We start from the raw sequence: 25,022 nt of genomic DNA, 5'->3' as shown, positions 1-25,022 counted from the left end.
TCCTGGTCTGAGCTGTAGGCCATGCTGAGAAGTGATGATAATGAATGAATGGAACCTGTGCTTGCTGCTTAAGGACAACTGCATTGTTGTTGACTTACTGTACAGTAGATTCAAACTACATCTCTGAAAGCTACAGTTGTTCTAGGTCAACAGCTGTTGAAATACTTGAGAGTTTTGATTACATTGGAGAAATGTTTTTCATAACTAATGGTGATGCTGCTACTAAACTCAAAAAATACAGAGCAAGTTTCAGCAAGCACTTGAGCTAGAAGTGTGCAGTTAAAGAAAAAAAATTTCTAAAATGCAGGTGAAATGCATCATCACAGTAGTAAAACCAACATGACTAAGGGTATAAAAGACATGCTGGTTAATTAAATGTCATTATTGACAAATGTTGGAAAATATTTATTCAGTTTATGGTTAGTAATAGCCCATACGATATATTTTATTGTAATTCTTTTTGAGTTAAAAGCTCATTTGGATTTTTTTAAAAGTAGAATACATTCTTTTCTATTTTTTGTTTTACTCTCTGAGCGTATTTATACTAGTACATGCAGAAAATTGATTGGGTAATTGAAGTAGTTCTTAGTAATTTAAAAAAAAAAAGTATAAAATCCATTTTCCTTTATGTGATATCTATTGTGATGATATGAGTTGGTTTTCAGGGAGTTTTATGCTAAGTGCCATTTGGAATAAATTATTTCTTTCATTCTAGTTATAAATCTAACAGATTTTTCTTGTCTAACAGATTTGTACAAAGGGTAAGGTGCATATATTCAAATATCTGACTGTACAGGCCTGTCAGATTAAAACAGCAGACTCACTGTATCTTAATGCCATAGAACAACAGCATTTGCCACAACCTGTGGAAGAAAGGTATGTATGAAAATCTCACTTATGTAATACTTATGAGCAAAGTGAAATAAATATATTTATATCTTTAGCTTCCAGAGTTTCATTTGTTTAGATGCTCTTCAGAATGTACTTTTTTGAACATAGATTTGTTTTGCTGTAATTTGTTTTATTCTAGTGAAAACCTATAAGAGTTTAGAACAAAATGTATTTAACAATCACTTCTGTAAAATTAGCAGCACATTAGGAAAGAGCTTAAAAGTGAACCTTAGTTTAAATCTGACCTCTTACTAGTAGAATACTGGAATATATTGAAAATAATGGAGATGGTAGTATCATTAAGTGTTGGAACTTTCTTGTAAATCTATTAACACATTAAATGTCTTAATTTCTTGTGTTTTGTGATTTATATGTTGTTATACATTCATTGCATAGTTGTTTTAAGCTTTTTTTTATTCATCCAGAGGCTTATCCATCCAGCAGAGAGACCTCCATGAATGTTGAAATCCTTTTAAAGTGAAATGTGCTAATTTGTTAGCAATACGAAAGACAAAATCTTTAATGTCTTACATCAAACATATAGGAAATATAATCTTGTATGGTTGTTTAAGGACAGGAACAAGATACAAAGGAGCTCCTTTTTATAAGAATCTCCATAGCTAATTGGTAACCAGTTTTTAGCCAGCTCTTTCTTCGCTAACATGGGAAGTATAATATAATCAACCAGAGAAAGTACGATAGTGCCTTATTTTTGGAGAGAAGTACTCAATAAAACAAAGCGTTGATGTGACTAAAAACAGAGATGTTGCTGCTAACACCCTGGGGAAAAAAAAACTGTTATGGAATCTCCCTATCAGTCATCTAGATAAAGTTTCAAGCAAATTGTTTTCCTCCATGTATGTTTGGATACACCTTTGGGGATTTCTGTTGGATAAATGCCAAAGGTGGGAAGAATCCAGGATGAAGAGTTAAGTTTTCCATTTGGGAAACACTTACTGGTTTTCCGTTTTGTTCTTTTAGTATACAAGAAAATTGACAGGAATATTGTGTCCTGTATGACATTTTGGTCATATAGGATCATACAGGTTAGGGTAAGGGGAATAGTACAGAGTAGGTACCAGCTGGTAACTAACAGCCTAATGCTTTATCACATAATAATTACCAAATATTTATTTTAGAGAATAACTTCACACTTCTAAAGAAAAAGCATAAGCTGGTTAGGATTTCCATATGCAGTTTCTGCACAAAATCCTTAGTGTTTACTGATAAGAGATCATTTAAGATTAGGATTAATCGGATATCTTATTCATGTGAAGACTGATAAAGTTCTTTTTTAAATTGCTGTGTCAATCTGAATTCAGGATTACAGCTTTCAGGATTGCAAATGAGAGGATAATAAAGCATATTAAAAAAAAAAAGTTAGGTGATGAGTGTATTGTATCTAATAGTGTACTTCAAAATGAGTAGAGGTCATACTAGGTAATGAAACTAGAAGAGAGAGCAGTTGCCATTATTACAGTCATTTTCTAAAAAACCTAAATTTCGAAGTCTATTTTAAGGCACCAAAAGCAGGTTTCTGTGCTAATAACTACTTCAAGCCGCAGGGAAATATGAGTTCATTTTTAATGCATCAATGATTACAATTACATCAGTTGACTCCAGTTTGAGTTCAACTAGTTTAGTTGCTTTTCCCATGGCTAAATGACTTCAGTCGGACTCCTGTGCTACTTAGCTAGTAACTAAGTGTTTTTATCTAGTGTACAGAAAAAAGCAAGCTTTATAGCAGATTATTTTTGTTGTTTTTGTTAATCATTAGGCTAACCAGCCATTCCATCTGGTCTATTTGTACTGTCACCAGATCGCAGATGAGTAGTTTTTAAACATACTAGGCTATTTCACCCTCTACCATTAAGACTGGTTAGAATTTTGCTTTCATTTAAGTGAAACCAGGACAGAATTCTAATGGTAAATGCTATGATAGCTTTTTATTGTTTGTTTGTTTTTTTATTCACATCTAGCATTGATGACATATACCCAAGTAAAAAGGACTCAGATTCAGGTGTTGGTAGTGATAATGGCGATAAACGTTTGTCGGCAACAGAGGTAAGTTGCCTGAATTTTGTGTCCAGCTCCCCTTCCCTTTGCACCCATATTTTGACTATATTTTAAGTTGGGTAACAATGTGAATATGTTTTTAGCCATCAAAACTGTACAACCACATCCTTGGCATGAATTTCTTGGTAAGAAATGGCTAAAACAAAGATAAAAGGAGAATGTTGGGGTTTGGGGTTTTTTGGGGGGGGTGGGATGTTGTTGGTTTTTTTTTTTTTTTTTGTCTGTACACTTTCTGGAGAGGGCAGTAAGATACTTACAAATGGTCAACAACCTACCAATAGTGAGAATTCACTACAGTTTTCAGATAGTTTACATAATCTAGAGAATGAGGACCAAACCCGAATAAATGTCTGCTCTTTCTAGTGAAGTAAATGTCCTAACAGGTTACATGCCTGGCTGCTTCTCACTTCTTAGCTCTCTGACTGATGACTTTCCTCTTGGGAATTAACAGGAGTTCAGCGTGCCCAGTCCCGGTGTGTTCTGTGGTGTCATGGTTATGGCAGTTTGCTGTAGTGTAGGAACTGCAGAAACTTTGCAAATCTTTATGAATTTACATGCTCTGACAGTTAGGCGGTGCTGGAAATAAGCCTTCAGAATTTTTTCTGAACTATGTTGTCTGACTGAGCGAAGAGAAAGGATGGCTTTCTGAGACTAGCGTTGTCCTAAGCAGCTACCGCTGACTTTCCTAGACTTTTTTTCTGAGGCACTGCTTAGCTGAACAGGGCACTAAATCTAGTTGGAGTTGAAGTGAATAAATAATGATAAATAAGTAAATAATTTGCAATATAATTAAGTGATGATCTTTCTGAAATGTACAAATAATGGGATTTGTAGTCCGACCTAATGGGAAATATTCAGGTCACAGTAAAAGAATGGGCTTCTTGCTACTTAAAATAATTTTACACTGATTCTTTAGTGTTTCTCTCCTCGTTTGAGGAAAAGAGATTCTGTTGCTTTTGAAACAAACGTATAAAGAATCAAGCTTAGATACTGAATTTGTAGTTACTAAAAAGCAGATTGAAAATGAATCCACTTACACACTGATTCGTCTTTTTAATACAAAGGCACTTAAAACCCCACAGGGATTTCTAAGCATTTGGGCAAGTTTCTTGCTAGATGGAAATGAAGCAGAATTATTGTGATTTCTAGCCAGACTTCTAATGACCCTCTAGTTGTAGGAGCGTGCAGTCCATTCAGAGACGCTTACAATTGTTTTGCCATTCTTACACTTCCTGAAGCTGAGTTAGCTTGTTAATGAAACTGTTATACCAGAATTTCCTCTTCAACTATAAATAACACCTTTGGAAAATAGATCATCTTTCCTGTAATCAAAATGTAGCAATAGGAATGCTGCAAAAAATTGTTTTAAAGACAACCAACAGTGAACCAATACATTTTTATTAGCACAAAGGCTTTTTATATGAGAACTATTTACTCGTTCCATCCCCACCTGAGTACTGCTCTACTATTAAGGAGAAAATAGATGCTGAGATCTGTAATCCCAAATGTATTTTGTAGTAAATTCACCACTCACTTTTCCTTCTGAGGCGACCTTTAATACCTGTGTTACACATGGGACTTATGCAAGCAACATTAGCATGTTGCAAATACAGATTCACGTACATTGTTAATGACAATCGGAAATCTACATACCAAACATTAGATAAACATTAAATGATCAGTCATAAAGTGATCATTAAAACACATTTTTGGAGGGTTCTTATAAATACATCAGACATATAAAAACGAACTACAGTTTAGTCTGAAGGCAAGTGGCTGTTGAGTTTCAGCTCTTTTACAGAAAATACTGCAAGGTCATTTTGCATTTGTGTAACAAAAACGGTAACTTAAATGAATCACTTGTTTGAATGCTAACTTATTTTTTAGGAAGCTTGATAATTAGCTTTGGGTCCATACACATAGGAGGAAGTACTTTATGCAATGAACAATTTACATATTTGTGTGGCTTGCTGGTAGGGTCAGTTCTTCAGACCTATACTCATCTTGGGCATTTCAAGTGAAAGATATCTTGTAGTGTTGCTGTAAAATTGATCGCAACAACTTGAAGGCAAATTCTGCTTTAAGGTAATGCACTCATCTTTTAGGAACAGTGTAGCATTTTCATTTATTTTCCACCTCCCTTTGGCCTTATTTTTTCCTTAGTTAAAATTCATTAGAACAACAGGGTACTTGTTAAGATCCAGGTGGTGTCCCTGCTTTATTACCCATAAGAGTGACACAGGAGTACCAGCAAGAGTGTATATGAAGATTCTTTTAAAATGCATCATCTGAATTCAATGTTGGAATAATGATAGGTATTTTTGATTCTTATATGTCTGTTGTCGTCTTCTGTGGCCAGCTGAATAAAAATAAAACTGTGGATGAAGGAAGTGAGACACAGTATTTCACCTGTGAAGGAGCAATACTTTTGTATTATTGCAAGCTGCTTTGGATAGTTTCTGTTTCATAGTATACTGGCAGGAAACACCTGGAAAATCAATTGCAGAATTCTGCAGGCCCTGAAAGTGACACATAGCCTGTTAAAGGAATGATTTTCTGTTTCCAAATTGAATGACCCGTGGCTTTTTTTACACCAACACTCAAAGATACTTTCCTAAAAGCTGTGTGTGTTACTCTGCTGAGAAAAAAATCTCACCTGTTTTAATATTCAGAACTTGTAATAAGAACATTTTACTGTAAAAATTTCAAATTAGAGTTGTGAAATTAGCAAAAGATGAATCTTTGAACTAGAATAACTAAATTTAGTGCTTAAATGTCACATGAGACAAACTAAAAGAGAAGGAACTTCACTGTAACCTTGGTTGTCTAAATGAATTTATATTGTGCATGTCTTTTTTTTTTTTTAAGCTGTTAGATTGTCATTGTTTCAGGTCTAAAAGAACTAGTGAATTTTGTGCTCAGAATACTTGAAGTGTGGTTTGTTTATTTTCTGTTTGAGATACTAATTTGTTTAGTTTTAAAACAAAATTTATTTAAAATTTATTTTAAAAATTGACAAATAGGAACAATACTGCAATGTTAGTTCACTTCATTATAAAGTTTCATCATTTTGATAAGGCTTTATCAAGTCCCTGGATATCCTTTTGAATTTTTTTCTCTTTCAGCAGAAGAATACAGCCAGTGAATTCATACATTTAATAACATATACAGTTTATTCATGAAGAAACTGGGGGAGGATTGGCTTTTCCTGGCGGAAAGGGACCTGGGGGTGTTGGTTGACAGCTGCCTGAACATGAGCCAACAGCGTGCTCAGGTGGCCAAGAAGGCCAATGGCATCCTGGCTTGTATCAGGAATAGCGTGGCCAGCAGGACCAGGGAGGTGATAGTGCCCCTCTACTTGGCACTGGTGAGGCCGCACCTTGAGTACTGTGTTCAGTTTTGGGTCCCTCACTACAAGAAGGACATCACAGAATCGTTAAGGTTGGAAAAGACCCTTAAGATCATCGAGTCCAACCATTAAGCTAGCACTGCCAAGTCCACCACTAAACCATGTCCCTACGCACCACATCTACCCGTCTTCTAAATACCTCTAGGGATGGGGATTTAACCACTTCCCTGGGCAGCCTGTTCCAATGCTTGATAACCATTTTGGTGAAGAAATTTTTCTTAATATCCAATCTAAACCTCCCCTGGCACAGCTTGAGGCCGTTTCCTCTTGTCCTATCGCTTGTTACTTGGGAGAAGAGACCGACCCCCACCTCGCTACAACCTCCTTTCAGGTAGTTGTAGAGAGCAATAAGGTCTCCCCTCAGCCTCCTCTTCTCCAGACTAAACAACCCCAGCTCCCTCAGCTGCTCCTCCTAAGACTTGTGCTCCAGACCCTTCACCAGCTTCGTTGCCCTTCTCTGGACACGCTCCAGCACCTCGATGTCCTTCTTGTAGTGAGGGGCCCAAAACTGAACACACAACACCAGTGCCAAGTACAGGGCAGCGATCACCTCCCTGGTCCTGCTGGCCGCACTATTCCTGATACAAGCCAGGATGCCATTGGCCTTCTTGGCCACCTGGGCACACTGCTGGCTCATATTCAAGGAGCACCTATTTGCAGCTGTCCCAGGAAGGCATGCAGAGAGCAGCACAGTGCAACGGTGTCACTGCAAGGAGAGGACTGGTGCAGTGAGGAAGACAGGAAAAGACAACAGACGAAGTGTGCTGCTTGGCAAGCCTACTGTGAGGATGTATTCAGCATGACTACACCTTCCTACAGCAGGATTTGGTCATGTTAGATGCTCTGCTATATTCTCCCATATTAGTTTGCTGCTCTTCAGTGAGCACTCTTCTTAATACATATGTTTTTATCGGTCTTGGTTTGAGCTGAAACCAGTGTTTCTCTTCTTTCTTCTTAGCCATCTGATGAAGATACTATCAGCTTTAATGTTCCAATGTCAGACATTGTGGAAGAAGATCAGGTTGTAAAGGAAGATTCAGGTCACCATGCTAACTCAAGAAAAGGTTGGAATGTAAACAAGTGGAAGTTAAATATGGGGAAATTCTGTCGATAATTCTATGTATAAGACTAAATTCAGTTTGCAAAAATCACAGTCCAACAAGCATCAATCTTGTACAAAAGCAGCGTCCATTTCTGTAGTTGGACATAGTGCATAGATAAAGCTTTATTATTCAAAGTCAGCATTTCCCCTGGAAATAAAATAAATCTCTTTAGATTTTGAGAGAAGGTATAATTTTATCTAAATTTTATTAAAGTAACTTACATTTCTCTAAACTATATCTACATAGTGATAAACAATGTTTCTGCAAGGCTTGCGTATACTAATGCTAAATGGCAGTATGAACTCCGTGAGTTGCATATGCAAACCGCATACATAGGAGATCAGCCTTTCCCCAGTGTTAGATACTAGATTAAATGAACTTCAGTTGAGATACTCATCAGAATTTAGTAGAATACTAAGTGAGATAGTGAAAGCTTTACATCCTACCTACAGTGTTTATTGGCACACTGGAGAGGGTAAGTTATAGGATCAGACCACTTCAAGCAGAGAAGAAAATTATTACTGTTTCATACCCCTGGAAGTAGTATATGTAAGAAAGAGATTGGCATAGCTCCTGAAGGCTCTGAATCATTTGGTGTGAGTTCTGCTGAGAGTTTGAGTGTTTGCTATAGTATAAAAACTCTGAAGTTGTATTAAACTGCAAGTCACTGGCTGAGACATCCAAATGTCCTAAAATACTCTCTTGCTGTCCAGCTGTGTTCTTGTACTGGCAAGCCATATTTGGTGTCGTTCAAAACTGACTCCATCAATGCCTGTTGCGGTGTTTCTGATCTACAACTCTATGAGCCCAAGGTATTGATCTATTACAACTTTGAAATTAATTGGCATCACTCTTTAGAATGCAAAAGTCTTAACTTGTTTGAAGTTTTTAATACGCTTTGAATTTAAACTTCGCTTGTTTTTGAGCTCTATATTTTAATACACTTAAATTGTGTTGAGTAACAAATATTTAGCTGAACCAGAAATCATTCTTCTATCTTTTTTTTTCATTGTTGTTATTAGTGGGATTCCATCAGGGATCTTCTCACTTGATTGTCAATGATAAGTCAAGAGAAACAGGAAACGAGTTTGATGAATCGGATGCTCTTACTACTGAGTTTATGAGTTACATTAAGGCAAGTTTGTGACAATTTTAAATGGGGGGAAATATCTTCACTACTTTCATAAGCATAGACCAATCAGGAATGACAAACTGCAGACATTTTAATGAATAAGACCGCAGTTGATATTCATTGTCATAAAAAATACAGAAGGCAAAAGTAAGCAGGTAGGTTTAAAGTGGTTATAATTAACCTTGGCAGCCAATTTACCCATAACTCTTTTTTCTAGTATATGTGAGAGTTATCCTTTAACTATGTTTAATGCTTTAAGAAAAAGTGGCAGATATGTTTTGTACTAGTTGCTTTATATTTTTAATTGAGTAATTTTTGCATTTGTTACATTAGTAAAATGCAAGAAGGCTTTCAGAGTTAGCTGTGGTGGCTAAAGTTATGAAATAATGTTATGGCATTAAAATATATTTTCTTATATGTTTTAAAATCGTAGTAGAAATAGAGAGCTCTTTAAAGACAAATGATAACAAATCTAAGATAAACTCTATTATTCTAGGAACCTACCTCTTACAAGATTTGGCAACTTCCTTTCTTGATGGATTTTGGGAGTACACTGACTCTGTTATGAACTTTGTAGATGCTATAGGTGATAGGAAAGTGCATTTGAATAATTGTGTGTATAACAAAACATATACGTGTGTGTACATAATGAAGTATGTTAGAAAACACAAGTTATCCACAATAAGAAACTTTGAGATTATACCCATCAGTCTTTTTTGTATGTAAAGGTCTGGGTGCCACTTTAGTTTCCTTAAGATGTTCATCACTGAACACTGGTGCTCTGGATTGCTGGTCACACGTGTCATATCATAGGTAGTTGCTTAATCTGTTTGAAAGTGTTACTCTTGTCTTTCTGTCGTGGTTAAGGAGTACTTGCTTATCAGTCATGTGGCATTTTCCTGCCATGTGGCTTCTTGTCAGGGAACTATCAAATGTGCTTTCTTTTTGAACTGTTTTTCATAATGAATGACCTTTTAGAAATTGCTCTGTTGTGCCTTTTTGTCTGTTTTAATTTGTATTTTCCCCATTTGTATTGTCATTTACTCTTTTTTTTTTTTTTTTCTATTTGTGGCATTAGTTTAGTGTAATATGTCTAGACGTGTGTCTAAGAAATCTGCAATAGAATCCATAGAAATGTCCTACGAATCGTTAGTGATTGCTGTTGCATGGTAACTCATGAAATTCACTTGCTTTATTATATAGCAAGAGCTGCCTGATGAATTGATAAATTAAATGTAGTTAGGTAGACAGAGGAGTTTTTGAAAGATTCTAGAGAAATTTTGAGTAAGTGTTTTTTGTTTTGTTGTTTTTTTTTTTTTTCTGTGAAAACTTATTTGCTGGATACTTTTGCTAGATCCTTTATAATGCAAACATATTTGAGAAATAGTGGTATTTTGTAGCATTCCTGTGGACGTGATGTCTCCTTTTGATTTCTAGGCCAGAAGGGATTACCTAGTGTGGATATTTTTAGACTAATTTTCTTCTTCTGTGGAGATTCTTAAGGGGTGCAAAGAGGCATTGTATCACTTCCATCTTCCATCACTTATAGGAAAAAATGTCGCGGGAAGTAATAGTGGAAAGAGAAAGGATGTGGCCTTTCAGCTTCTTGGAAACAGACTTCTGATCTCTTTATTTGAGCAACCTTTTTGTTTTTTCTAGCAACAAAACTCTTGCCAAATCTTCTTCAGCTAGTTGCAGAGTCTCTGAGGTGGAAGCCATAGAGGACTAGCATTTAAAAACAAAGGGGGGGGAAAAAAAACCCACCCTATTCCCTTTCATAGTTACTGAAGACATGTAGTTATCAGAAAGCTTTATTTACATAGTAAATACATGTTGCTTATTAGTTTTTGTTATTTACAAATACAAATGTGAATTCAGTAGTGTTTAAAATGGCAATAGTGTACTGTCTAAAACCTCATTGATTATTAGGAAGAGTTATTTATAGTTGCTGGATGTTTAGAACGCTACGGGTTATCTTATATTGGCTTGTTCTTTGGTGACTTTTATGCTAAAAACTTCTTATTTTTAGATAGTTAAAATGTTAACAAATGATTGTAGGTTTCCTGCGTACAAATTTTCAAGTGCGCACATTTGAGGTGAATGAACTAGATAAAAGGGGATAGAATACTTTCATCTTCCTCTGACAAAGGACTACACACATCCGAAGCTGACCATACGTTATATTATGTATATATTTTGTATTTCCTTTCCTTGTTCTTCTCACTCCATCATCTTGATTTTCAGTAGTGTACCATTTGAAGACTATTCCCTTGGGAATGTCCTCTATCATAATAGTACCTGAAATACTGTGTTGTAGACACTGGTTCAGTAAAATATAAGTTACTGTATTGAATTTCAGTATAAGGATATTGCCAGAGTAAGCAGTTTAATTTCTTTTAATTTCAATATCATCTTAATATTATAGCAGTTGCGATCAGCAGTTGGTGACTTAAACAGGTAGTACATCCATTTTATTCTGAGGATTTTGAACTCAGGGCATTTTCCTTCTTGTGCAGATTTCTGAGTCTGTTGTGTTCTTTGATTTATATTTAGTCATGTGCTAGAATGCCATTTGGGACAGTAGCGGGGTCTTCTAAAATTGAAATTCTGGTTAACCAAACCATACATAAAACCGGTACAACTTCCAGTGCACAAGAGGACTTTAGGCTTGGAGGATTTTGTAACTTTTCAAATGTTAGTCCTAATTTATATGGCTTTATTTATCTTATCTATATAATTATGCACAGAGACTGAAGATCACCTTCTCAAATAACTGCTGCATTTTTGTCATGATATATCCCTTCTTATGGGAAAAATAACGTACTTCATTCCTGTAAGGAGAAGAAAAAGAAAAAAGAATGGCCTTATTCACTCTGCCTGGGGAATGTGCCATCCTTGGGGAATGTTAGAGAAGCTGGTACACTCTTCAGTGACACATCTGGCAGAGTTGGATAGCATTTATTGGTACAGGGTGATGCGACTGGTGTGCCAAACACATGACACAAAAGAGGATAAGCCTTTTTGTTTTCTGCTGTTCATTCTCTACGAGTACAAATGCACATCCATTCAGAGGGCTTCTGTCTTTACTGGCAGCTGGTCTACTTCAGTGTTCCTGCCTATCTGAGATGAAAGAGAAAAGACAGTTGCAAAGCACCAAATGGAAGCATAAAAGAGAGAGTCACATTTTCTAATAAGTAGCACTTCATAGTTTTAGGTAGGACAGTGGGGGGCTCTAATTTATGCCTACACTGAACCCAAAGTAACTGGCTGACTGATGTAAATTGTTGCATGCAGTTTTTGTTCTGATTTGTTTTAAAAAAAATTTATTCATGGCTGTGAAAATTCTCAAGTAGGAGTCCTGTTAGTAATTATGAATGAAGTACATAATTGCTACTGTTTGCATATTTGGAATTTCCTTGCTCTGTAAACAAATCTGGCTGCGGGAGAAGAGCAAGTAAGAGGAGAGTTAGGGTCATGCTTAATTGAAGCATTGTTTGCATATACTAGAAAGGCACAAATGAAATCTGGGACATAGAATAAAGAATTCTCATGCTGCTTGACTTTCTTTTTACAGTTAAAGGAGGGTAAGGGCTGTTGACCTCAATAAAATCTGAACAGTGAATAGAAGATCTTATAATCAGTGTCTTAAAAGGGGGTAGAGTAAGGAGTGGAGCAGAAGTGTTGGATTACTTCAACTATCCACCCTAAACTGTTACATAAATTAGGTCAGTGCTGAGTCCGAAAGCAAAATTTATCTGCCTACTTAATTGCAAAGTTCAGTTCTCAATATCACTTTGTCTGCTTACAGAGCAGAGCAGCAGAGTGTGATGAATTATTGAGAATAGAAGAGGACACACAATGGCAAACAGACGAATTGTAAGTATTTTTTATGTATCTATAAGTAATTAGCTGTGTCATTTAATTAGATTGACCAGAAATGACATTTCCTTATCAGTTAATAATTTTGTAGACTTGGAGGCATGACAGAAGTACAGCCTTGCTCTTTGTGTGTGCTCAATATTTTACATGTTATTGCTGAACAGAGTGGATGTTATATTACAACTAATTTGTATGCACCAATAATGTTGTAATATTTTTTACCTATGTAGAATGCAAGCTTTTTAACTAAGTATTTTCATTTTTAGTCTGGCATTGGTAAAAAAGGATTTTATTGAAATTTGTAAGATCTAAATTTAATGTACATTTTAAAAAATGTAATTTAATTGGAAAACATCCTTCATTCTTTTTTCTTCTTTTGTCATAATTTTAACCCTGAAGCAATCATTAATTCATAGACATTAATTCAAGAGCAGAGCAAGTGAACATCAGTTGCTGAGGAGAGTGCATAAGCAAAAGGGATTTAGCATGACAGTGTACTGTGAAGTTGTCACTAACAGAACAGTGGAATCCTATATGATTTAAAAACAAAAATTGAAGGAAGGGAAGTTATTCTGAAAGAGCCTTATTGGCAGAACTAACAGGTGATTGTGTTTCGAAGCCTCAAAAAGAATTACAAATGTTGAAAAGCAAAAGAAAGCATGCTGGTCCATTAAAAGAATCGTATTTAGTACTTATGTTAAAACAATGTATGTGATGAGTGCAGTTAATGAGTCAAATATTGGAAAATACGTTTTGAATTTTAGAAGTCAGTTTTATTGAAATGCTGAAAGTTTTAGTTCATCACATTTGTTTCTGCATGTATGTATTGGGTTGGGGGGCTTTGTTAAGGACAAAGTGCTGGAGAATTTTTTGAGAAGAAACTCTTTCTGTAAATTCAGCACGTACTACTGTGCACAGAGGCTGTTTTTTTTTCCCCTCTATAGTATTTGCATGCCAGTTGGAAGATACAGCTCACAAACTGAAATTCAGACTACCCTTGATAATTGCTGTTGTACCTCTTTTTTTGAATTTTTTTTTTTTCTGTTGTAGAATAAATTCATCAGAAGAGCAAACTATTGATCTAGCAATGATAGAACAACTACGAGAAGCAGTAGATTTATTACAAGATCCCAACAGGTATGCTTACAATAGCTGGTGTCCTAATGTCATGTATTTAAATTTTTTGTGAATAGCTTTGGAGTTCTTCTTTAACTGATTAATTGAAAGTTCTCTGGAGTTATGAGGTGCTTTGTTAGCATACTGATGTTTTTCAGGAGGCGCTTAGATAGTTAAGAACGAAACTTGCGTTCTCTCTCTGAGTCCCTAGGCAAGATTCCCAGTAACTTAAGAAGGATTTCAGGTTTAAAAGAAACCTAAATTTAGAGGTGGAGGCACCTCTTAGCCATTCATCTCATGTACACTACTGTGATTTTCTGAAGTTTTGTCTATGATAGTCACGTTTCTTCTAGGGACTATAAACTTCACTTACTAAAGCTTGGTGTATTTTGTGGGAATTGGAGAAGGTCTTCTGGCCCAGCTTCATCCCACCTCAATGGAGCACATAAAGGAGACCTGAATTAGTGGTGGAGTTTCTGTAGTCTCCCTCTGAAGTCAAAAGCAGAAAGAGAAAGAGGCAGCTAGAGGAAATTATTTAGATTTCCCCTGACTACAGAAGGCAAGGTTTTATAATTTAGGTGCCTGTTTTAAGTGGCTAAAGTCTGGTGAAATGACCCTGGATCTCTGAATAAACAAAGGAATAAGTATTTAAAAGAAAATAAACGCTTGTCCTACTGAAAAGACTGACAAGAGTGGTGTAGGTAGTTCTATCCAGATGCTTGCTATTGCTTTTCTTTCTGTAACCACCTTCAGAAATTAATTATTTCAAGACTAGGTAACTCATTTTTCTTCATTACTTCTATGAGGTGGCTGGTTTAGAGTTTAATTTCTCTGAAGACTATAAACCTCCTTGTCATTCTGAGCCTCAAGTATCCTTGTTTCTCCTTCCTCCCTTGGCCAGTTCACTGTAGCTGTTTGTTCTTGCAACTACACTGTTCTTTAGTTTAAATGCCGATTTTGATATTGCTTTTTCAGCTAGCAGACCTTTGTACTTTCTAGGACAGAAATTCACTCCTGTTAGTATTTCTAGAGAGACAATTATCTGTCTTTATTTTGAATCCAATAAAGAATAATTGAATTCTTGAATCATATACTAAATACTTGAATCACAAGTATTTTTACTTAACAAAATCATACAAATTAGGAAAGCTTTTTAGTTCCTGTGGTTTCTGTGAGATAGTATACCATTGCTTCTGCACCCCGTATGAGGCTTATTGCTTTGTGGGAAAAGTGTTGCAATTAGAAAAGGAAAAAGTCTGTTTTGGAAAAAAAACAACATTAAAACATTTTCAGTTGTTAGCCTTATAAATGTTGTTGTTTTGGTTTTTTTTTTTTTGTCAAATATTGCCCCAATATATCATGTATATTTAGTTTTTCGTATTAAAAAGGGCAATAAAATACAGAAGATTAATCTGTTTCTCCATGCATATTCAGATGTGCTTTCATTAGTAACACTACAGTAAATTTGAAATGTGGCTTTTAAAAACGGCTAATCATGACATGCATGTCTGTATTTTTCTATTGTTTTTTTACATAGTGGGTTGGATTTTTTTGTGGCTGCACTTACTTTTTCTAACCTTAAAATATGAGTATTTATTTTTAATTTACTGACCACTATATAAGCTTTTCAATGCATGTCTCCTGTATGTTAACATATAGACTTACCCAGCAAGATATACTGGGTGCCTAATACTTGCCAAATGATGCTGTAGACTTTCAGTCCTCTGGGCCATGGGTTCCTCATCGCTGCTTTTATAATTACTGGTTTACATGGCGATTTGTTATATACTTGCCTTATATGAAGCAGTGTGAGAAAATTCTGGGTTTGATACTGAGTAGTTTTTGTGTCTTTATCCAGACCCACAAAGGAATTTAAATGCTTCCATTGCTCCTTAGTTTAAGATGCACGAAAGCCTTCATGTGCTTTTAACTTAAACCTAGAGCATGTAAAAAATCAGCTTTCCCCAAAGAGGTTTCCTTTGTAACTCTAATCACCTAGTCAGGATAACTTAATTGAAATAACTAACTAGCCAGGATTATCCTTATCTCACACTGAAGGCCATTTAGGAGTTAGAAAGAGAAACCACTGTAGGGGCTGAAACAGTAGGTGTTACTGACACACCTAACATGCCCTGACTAGAGTTCAGTGTAGAGCATATCAATTGGAGCTATTTTTGCTAACTAATATGACTGTTAAACTTGTAAAATGCTTGTCTAGTTACTGTTGTCTTAGTGTTCTGCAGTTTCAAATCTGCATACTCTATGTGCACATAAGCAGCATTTCAGTTCTGGGAAGGAAAAAGATTTCAGACTCAACTTTTTTTAGTATTTTCAGATGTTTGTTTCAGATCCCTGTATTCCCTTTCCTGTATTCACTGCTCTCAGGTCATTGTCTGTTGTGAATTTATTGTTGCACTGCTTTGTTTTCATCCACTCTAAATTAACATCTAACCAGGACTGTGACTTCTATTTGAACACAGGGTGCTAGAAGTGGGATATAGAAATCTACAGTCTTCTAGATAATGACATGGTTGTTGGTAGTAAACAGGTCCTCTTGTTTTGATACAAGCCGTTGCTCAGGGTGACATCTGGCAGAGGAAAGCATTAACATTGCTTTGACTGAACTAGTGAGAGTGAAGCATCAGGAGGCATTTCAAAAAGTTAAGAGATAACACTGAGCAGGTTAGAACCGTGACTCTGAAAGCATTTCATATATCCATTTGTTTGAAATTAAATACTGAACAGAATGGTTACCAAAGCTATACCCCAGTGCGATGTTTCTGTTTCAAACCTTGCAGATTAAGCATGGATATTTCAGAGAGCAGTGGTGTGAATCTGTATCCCAAGGAACCAGCAACAGCTTTAGAATTTCAGGAGTCTACAGTAGAGTGTGTTTATCTACCTTTTTTAGAAAAAAATAATGCATGTGTTAGATTCATCATATTCAAGTTTCTACACAATGAATTACATATTTGCATTTGTTTATCTTTCTACGTAGCGGTCAAATGCAGATGGAGATGTCTTCCCTTGGTCAGGTACGTTAATGAGTGCATTATTAACAAAATATTTGGGGGGGAGGGAGACAGGAAAGGAACCAACAATTTCATCAATTATTGATCTATCAAATAGGGAAGGGAAAAAATTAGTAGGTTGGAGGACAAAACTAATTCTTCTTTAATATTTTTATGGAATTGTTTTTATTTTTTTATATTCGTACATATAAATTTTTTCTGGGTTTATCAGGTACTTTTTCATCTTAGTTCCCCCCCCCCCCCCCCCCCCCGTGTGCGGCTTTCATGTATGCCAGTTCATAGCTCAGCTATGCATACTCATCCACCATCCCACCCTCCTATCTCCCTGTTCTGCTGTGGGAAAACAGTACATTCATTAAGGATAACCCAAAAATATTGGGTAAACTAAAAATTAATGTTTTCCCAGAGCACTGTCACTGTAGTTACAGAGAGTATATGAAGTATGATTTGGAGTTTTACAGTGTGATATATGCTGCTTATTATTTGATCTGTATCCTGACTGGTGAACTGGTATTCTTTACGATGTACTTTGTTTAGATTTACATTATGCACCTGTTAGAACTGGAACTGCAAGTATATAGTATCTGCTTACTACTTTGTTCACTTTTCATCACAGTATTTGTAAGAAATACTTCTGAGGTAATGTTATGCAGAGAAAGACACAGTTTTATTTCCAGTGACACACGATCTAGAGAGTTATTTACCTTACAGAGAGAAAATGCTGAAGAGGAACTAGAATTTCAGAGGAGGAGGGAGTTGATTATGGAGAAAGCAAAGCCTGAAGTGAGAACTTTCGAACAGGGTGAAAAATGGTCGTTAAGTCAGGTATGGAGGTGTCTAGATGCAAAAGCGTGGAAACATTTGGAATTGATCATTGCGTTCTGTCAATTTGTGTGGAGATAATAGTGGGTTTAGGCCCATTGGGTTTTTTTTTTTCTTTTTTTTTTTGGCCTTAGCATGAATCTCAAGGCTTGGCGGTAAATGGGAAGTTGATTAAGACCTATATCTCAGGAAAAAAAACGGATATAATGAAATTAATAGAAGTCTCTTCTTCCAATAAACACTATTGTAGTTGCAGTGGTTGCATTTCTCTGGAAAAAAATAAGTCACTTCAAAGTTAGATCTTCAATAAATTGAAACACCTGATTCCTCTTCCTCCCTCACCCCAAATACTCTTGTTGTTATATAAGCTGCTAAGTTTTTGTTAACAGCAATATTTTTAATGTGTTTAATATTACAGACTGTATATAGGTTGAGATGACAGTTTTAAAGTTTCAAAAATATTTTAAGTGTTTTGTACATTGCAATGATCCAGAAATGAAGAACTATTAAAAAAATCTAATTTAAATATTTGGTGCATATGTTATTACTTCAGAACTTGTTTGCATAGGGATTTTTGTGACTACTCTGGCAAGAAGATTCTGAGAAAAAAATTACATAATGTTCTGTCTATATTGGTAGTACCTTAATATGGTCTGTCTTATCCAGACATAGATTGAACCTGGCTTATCTTGATGCTTTTCAAATATTCTTATGTATAATCATCATTACTGTCAGATAGTCCTATGATATCCTTGTGATTTTGTTAGTCTTAATTTTGTCTTTGTTTTTTCTTTTAAATATCAAATTAAAAAAAAAATCAGTTGGTTCATCTCTTCCATTATATTGTTGTGCGTTGAGGTTACCACACTTTATTTGGAACAGTTCTTACTGCATTGCTGAGATTAACAGATAAGGCTAATTCAGTGTCAAAATGTGTGCAGTCTCTGTATTTTGATGAATTGTTTAACAAGGACACTGCTGATTCACTTTTAAGAACCTTTTAAAAAGAAGAAAGAAATCTTCCTAAACACTTGTAGAGGGCCTGATCTGGACTGTGTTATGCAGGTGAAAGCACTAGGTACGTTCCATGAAATGGAAACATATCTTGCAAGAGCAAGTTTTTAATCGTACTGCATTCTGTGTAGTACAGTAAGCACTTATGTTACTACTTGTGTTACTAAATTACTTCAGTTTAGCATAAATTCACAATTCTGACTAGTCACCTGCGTGCTGTGAGAGAGATTAGACATGCAACGTAGGCAGAACTAGCAGGTCTCACAAGAACTTAGTCCCCGAGCACAGGAGTGCTCAAGTGTGCGAGTCCCCAGGTAGAACTGACGGAGATCAGAGGAGTAAGACTTCTTTCTGTTCATTCCAGGTAATACACTGGTTGAGGTAATACTGTGAAAGGTGTCTAAAGCTGAAGAATTTTTTTTAAGCTTGAAAAGTGGCCAAGAAAGGTCTTGAAGCAAAATGGGTGTGTCATCTTCCTTCCCATCTTGCTAACTTTTGGAAAGCTATGTGACTGTTGGGACCAAGTGTTCCCAGTGCCATCTTTTATTTTTGTTTCCTTTTTTATTGATTAAAAAAAAGTTGGCCCTAAGGAAACGATTTTTAATTGAATTACAGTTTGTTTTTTTTTTTTACTTATGCCAACTGTGTTTCTTCTGAGTTATGATTGATGCAGAATTAATGATTGTATTTCATATTTATTAATGTGATTTACATGTTTCCAATTTAACTATAGCAGAAATGGTAACAAAAGGTATGTTATACTGCAATTATAAAATTAATTGTTGACGGAATACTTCTCTTCAAGTCTATATAAAAAAATAAATCTATATTTGCATATTAAACTCTTGCTGATAGTTTAATTACAAAATCTGTGAGAAAAAATTAGATACTGCATTTGAACCAGCAAACATTAAAATCTTATAAATGCAGTTACAATCGCTTAGGATTGAAACTAAAAAATCAATCACAAATCTGCGAATAATTTCCACAAGGTTTTTTTAAATGTTGTTCAACTAGCAATAAAAGATAAAAGTATTTTTTTATACATGAAAATTAATTGTTTCAGTGAAAAAAAGAATTAAGTGTTAGTGTGTATTTGAGTATCATGAGTAAAATATTCTGCTGTGGTGTATAGTTGCTGAAATGGTCTTTTTTTTTTTTTTTTTTTCTTTTCTTTTCTTCCTCCTCCCAAACACACAGAATGATCTAATTGTTTGGAATACAAGTGGGCAAACCTCTCACAATGAGGTAAGATGCTAGTGCCACTTGTTTGTCTCTTGTATGTCTTATATGAATGGTTCATATACTAAATGAAACCCATAATTGAATATCACAGAAAACATGACTGAGCTCATCAGTAATGGCTATGTGGTTTATTTGGCCTGTGGTTTATTCTTGTCGTCTTAAGGATTTACTAGGGTATAAAAATACACTTTCTGATAAGCCTGTTTCTGAGTTATGTAGTTTAGTTTAAAACATTTAAATTTTTTACATTTTTTTCATTCTGCCACATTTTCTTTTTTTGAATTCTCCTGGTTTCACAAGAGTTTCTGTGGCTTTCAGCGCAATTTCTTTTTGCACAGTTGTGTCATGTCCTTGATTAGTTTTCGGAGAGGAGTCGGATTTTATTGATCCTTTTGCTTTCACAGTGCGAATCTCAGCAGAAGGTCAAAAGGCGAAACCGTAGGGAGCTCCTTATGGAGATTTTTTTTTTTTTTCCCTTCGTATTTTCTGTGCAGAAACAGGGCTTCTCCCTCTACATTGCACTGCGTATGAGCGTCTTACAAATTCATGAGCACCCAGCCACCTTCCGCCAGTCTTGGTGATGGGACTCCTATAGTTACCGGCTCCCTGAGGAGTCACTTTTTAAATAGGGTTCCCATTATGGAGTTTGGCTATGGGACTCTTTGTATGTTACCATTGATGGTATGATGATCATACTTCACCTTCTCCTGTATGCAGCTACTCCATTCTTCCTGCTGCAGGTGTTAGCCTAGTTCAGGATCAAGGGCAATCCTGCTCTGAGGTGTATACTTAACTTCCTCTTTTCTGCTTTTTAAGCAGAAATTCAGTGTTGCATGGAAAATACCATGCGGAATGGTAATTAGTTCTGTGAAAGAAACAAAGGTATCTAAGGAAAAAACATATCTTTGCTTTGTTTTTCTAAATGTACTATGCCACAAAAATGTACGTTTGATGGAACCAAGTGATTACATGGGAGAAAACTGAGAAATAATCGAGCTTATTTATAGCTTGGGGGAATATCTTGTAGTCTTTGGTCAGAAATTCATCTTTTCCAGCAAAGGAATAGGACAGAATAAAAAAGGGAGATTATCATAGGTTTGAGGCTATATTGTGATCAGATTATGGTGGAATAGTTGTAGTGTGCAGTGTTGTTAACTTTTGCATTTTATACAGTCAGTTGTGCTGAGATATTCTGGATGTTACTCTTACTTAGATTTATGTTCTTGAATTACACAGAACAAGGATAAAAGTCCCACAATGTCTCCTACTACAAATGCCACAATCCCTTTTGGCCTGAAGCCACGATCAGGTAATGTGGGAAAGAAAATTAACCAATTTGTGTGTACTTTTTTTTATTTTTACATCTGTGTTATTAATAGATATCTGTATTTTTTCCCCTTAAGAAGGCAGTGATGGAACATTTTCTGTACAACAGTTAGAAGATTAGAACATTTTAAGGTTATAGGTTTGAATCAAGATTGAATTTGTAACAAGTATGTGTTTGGCACATTATATGTGGATCAGTTTTCATCCCTTACTAATAAATCAGGTGTTTAATAAAATTATATGTATGTATGTTTAAAAAATATGTGTGTATGTATATACATACACATATTTGATACATGGACACATGTATATCATCTGTGCTGACATACTAATTGAAATGTGATTTTTGCTTCATTGGTATGTACTGATACAGTTTAAATTCTGTGGAATAATATACATGAATAATTAGGCTTGTTTGGAAAATGCATTACTCTGAAAATTGCTCATTGCAATGAGTCTTTCAGTAGTTATGCTTGTGTAAGGATCAAGCTATAGGAAGATTAGATGTTTACTTCAGCCAGCAGCTGAGTTTAATGAATTTGCAGTGCATTAAATCTACATAACCATCAATCTTTTAACAAGCAGCAGTTTATATATTACAAAAAAAACCCCACCCCCCAAAAAAAAACCCCTATTGATGTATTTGAGGGCTTGGATAACAGCTTCTTTTAAAAACAGGATTAGCTACAGAAATAAACTCAGGTTTTGTCTTCTCTGTGCTGAGGTAGTCAATATTGTTAAGTCATCTCGCATCACCTCTAAAGAATAACCATAGGTTTTTCAGTATATTTCAGTGTCCTAAGACTAATTCTGGTTTCTCACATTCACCACAAATGCTTTTAATCAAATGCTGGTAAACCACTACAAGCTTGTAGTTTCCATAACAAAATCTCTTGGCAATAATGGCAGCAGTTTCACATTTGAATGTTTAAGAAATTGTACCCATAGATTTGTTTTTTTAAAAAAAAAGTTTTACAAAGCCAAGAAAATGGTATTGAACCAACCTTGTTTCATGAAGAGGATATTTTAATTTTCTCATGTAGTTACGATATACACTTTGACAGGATCTGTTCAGTTGCATTTCTTAGTTTGTTGGACTGTTAAACTCTGGCTCTATTCTTATATGTTCCTGATGCTTTAGAGATGTTGTTATTCCTCTATATATTTAAAGTATGGGCTAAATGATGGGCAAATGGGTCCTTTCAGGATTTGGAAAAAATAAAACATTGAGTAATATTGCACAGTCCGGTGGCAACATCGTGATAACACTGTTAGGAGAAAGACATGTGAAGGCAAATGGGCCCATGCCGTGTTGCTGCTTTGACAGGCTGTACCCTGTGTTCTGCTGAGCTGCCAGTGAAATCTGCTGCTGGGGACTGCAAGCAGCGTTGTGGGAGAGAATGCAAGTCCGTGACTTCTTGTTCGAGTGTTAGATTAACGTGCGCTTCTGAATCTTGGTATATCAGTGCGCCAAGATGTCCTATACTTAATGACTGTAATAGGTCAGGGCAAAATAGCCTAGTGAATCTTTTTTTGGAGGATTTTTAGGAAGACTGAATCGCAGTGGTTGCAGTCCTTCACAACAAATCCTCCAAGTCGCATGATGGAAGACCAGATGTGCACAACTCCTACAGTTCTTCCCCTGACTATGTTGCAGCTGTGTATAGCCTCATTGAATACCAAAGTCAGTTGGTTATAGTCTGTTGATTTTTCTGCACTGTACCAATTCAAATTCATATATTTGAATCACTTTGAGTATGCCAGTACTATAGTGTCTTTTGGTTACAGCTATGGGTTGCAGAGAACTTGATAATCTGAATTTATTTCCCTTTCCATATCAGACACTACAGAGTCACCAAGCTAGAGCCATTACTACACAATCTTTCACGTCATCACATCCAGTTTCAGTCACGTTGCCTTAAATTTATACCATGGTAAGACAGGGGAATTTGGCAATATTAAAACTTTAGGTCCAACTTCAGATAAAAAGACAGTATATTAGCTATGTAGCACAACGTAACAAAATGAAACCTTGCAAAGGAGTACTGAAGCTCCATACTGTTCCTTCTCCTGCTCCCACCCTAGAATTACTCTAAAAGTAGTATTAAAATTTGGTTTGCTAACACATGAGAATAATTTACAGATAGAAGTAGTACATGACTGAAAATACTGGCATGTTTGTGAATCCTGCATGTTTTTCCTGTTAAAGCTGGTTAGCTTGCTGTGTCTCTAGTTTCTTCCCTGTATTTCCTTTAAAACTTTGTGCAAGTTTTGTGTGAGTTTAAACCATCCTATCACTGGCTGAATTTGTACTTTTTAATTATATACTGCTTTATTGCCCTAGAGCTGAGGTAGTCTAGGGGTCCAGCAATTCTTGATCCAGGAAGGTTTTCAGCATAGTTTGTAGTTTATTTTCATAGCTTTTTTCATTTAAGTTCTTCATAACCTTAGGGGAAACCTTAAAACTCATTGGAAATGGGTCACTGTGTTTCATAGTTTCTGCTGAACAAGGTGACAGCAACACAGACAAACAAAAAAAATTGTACCTTCAGAGGCTGAAAGAAGCACTGACAAAACTCAAAGTCACAAAGCAGTTTGTATTGTGAAAAGTTGTTCCCTTGCAACTGTTTACTTAGCATAATCTTACTTATGAATCCAGTGTCTTCATTTTGGTAACTTGTAGAGGATTTGAAGCACAGCGTTAGTATCTGTCGACATGCTTGCATCACTGTCTTTCAAGTTTGTTGCAACACATAATGATCATTAGAACTTGACAGTATTTTTCCCTCTTTTGAGTGCTAGTTACTGTTGGTTTTTTGTTTTGCTTTGTTTTTTATCTCTGGATATTTATTCCTTCCATTTATTTTCCTCCCTAACTGCATTATCTGCACTTTGGAAGATAATGAGAATCCTAATTGCCAGCATAATTAAAGACTGTTTATCATTTGCGATAAATCTCTATTCTTTTACCCAGTGTTCACTCTGCTCAGAGTTTAAGTTGTGCTGACTCTCAGGTTCCACCGATCTGGTGTCCTAATAGCCAGAAGCAGTAAACTGGCTTTGGAAAAAGGCATGGCTAAAGAGAGAGAGCTCTTAAACAGTTGAGTGTGAAGGGAAGTTCAAGGTGAAGTTTTATACGACACTGAATTATCATCATGTTAATGCAGATTCCAGAACTGTGGGAAGGAGAAAGTCTATGTGATTAAGTTCTTTATGATTATTAATTTGGAATGGTATGAAATAGGGACTTTCTGTGCTTACTGAAACATTACCTTGGACTTTCTTCTAATATTAAATGGTTTTAGCTGCTTTTTGACCCATACAGTAATTTTAAATTGATTTAGGGTTCTGGTTTAGCATTTGGAGTGGAGGTAGTTTATAATCTCCAGTTTAGTTTGAGGAGCATGAATGTTGCTTGTGTGGGGGATTCAGTAGATAAAACATGGAAATATATGTAGGAAACCAAGAAATGAGTGAGTTCATAATTTTTGTGGCAGAAACAGTAAGGAATATTGTGATCAGATACAGGAGAATCTCATTAAGGAGTGACATCATTGTGAAGGGCAGAGGAGGAGAGATTTAAATTCTGTGTCAGAATATGGAAACCGGTGGGAAACTTTGAAAGGATGCTGTGCGGAAGATAAGCAGGGACGAGATATTTTAAGGATATCAGTGTCCAGTTCTGAAACACTGTAGAATGGAGGTTTGAGGAAAGCTTGGGTGGAAATCCTTGCCACAATCAAGACAAGAGACAGAAGTGCAGAGTAGAGGTGGTGGGGAAGGAATAAAAATGTCTGCTGAAGGATTTGAGGAACAGATAAGAGGTGTTATCATTACTAGCTGAAGGAGAGAAGGCAGAATGGATGGAGAATAGGGACTATATTGCTGTACAAGTTTACCTCTGTAATGAGCTGATGGGTGGTCATGAACTGTAGGCATGACATGCTTTTGCAGTCATCTGGTGAATAGTCTGCAGT

The 25,022-nt window shown here is 35.8% G+C and overlaps 1 protein-coding gene across 2 annotated transcripts in view; it reads left to right on the top strand.

Moving 5' to 3' along the window:
* LRCH1 (leucine rich repeats and calponin homology domain containing 1) overlaps positions 1 to 25,022 on the top strand; it is a 135,701-nt gene that overhangs the window by 78,771 nt on the left and 31,908 nt on the right. For both annotated transcript variants that reach the window (XR_014227385.1, XM_082303716.1), the window contains exons 6-15: positions 749 to 876; positions 2,871 to 2,955; positions 7,335 to 7,440; positions 8,502 to 8,614; positions 12,420 to 12,487; positions 13,541 to 13,627; positions 16,605 to 16,641; positions 17,350 to 17,463; positions 19,675 to 19,722; positions 20,956 to 21,028. Coding sequence is in view for 1 of the 2 variants with exons in the window: in XM_082303716.1 (XP_082159842.1) it covers positions 749 to 876; positions 2,871 to 2,955; positions 7,335 to 7,440; positions 8,502 to 8,614; positions 12,420 to 12,487; positions 13,541 to 13,627; positions 16,605 to 16,641; positions 17,350 to 17,463; positions 19,675 to 19,722; positions 20,956 to 21,028 (859 nt within the window). In the remaining variant the exon portion in view is untranslated. The remainder of the gene's footprint in view (positions 1 to 748; positions 877 to 2,870; positions 2,956 to 7,334; positions 7,441 to 8,501; positions 8,615 to 12,419; positions 12,488 to 13,540; positions 13,628 to 16,604; positions 16,642 to 17,349; positions 17,464 to 19,674; positions 19,723 to 20,955; positions 21,029 to 25,022) is intronic.

The sequence above is a fragment of the Platalea leucorodia genome (genome assembly GCF_965183815.1).
Source record: "Platalea leucorodia genome assembly, chromosome: 2".
In the NCBI taxonomy this organism is placed as follows: Eukaryota; Metazoa; Chordata; class Aves; order Pelecaniformes; family Threskiornithidae; genus Platalea; species Platalea leucorodia.
Note: the sequence above shows the minus strand (reverse complement) of the source record. Positions and strands in the feature narration are given on the sequence as shown.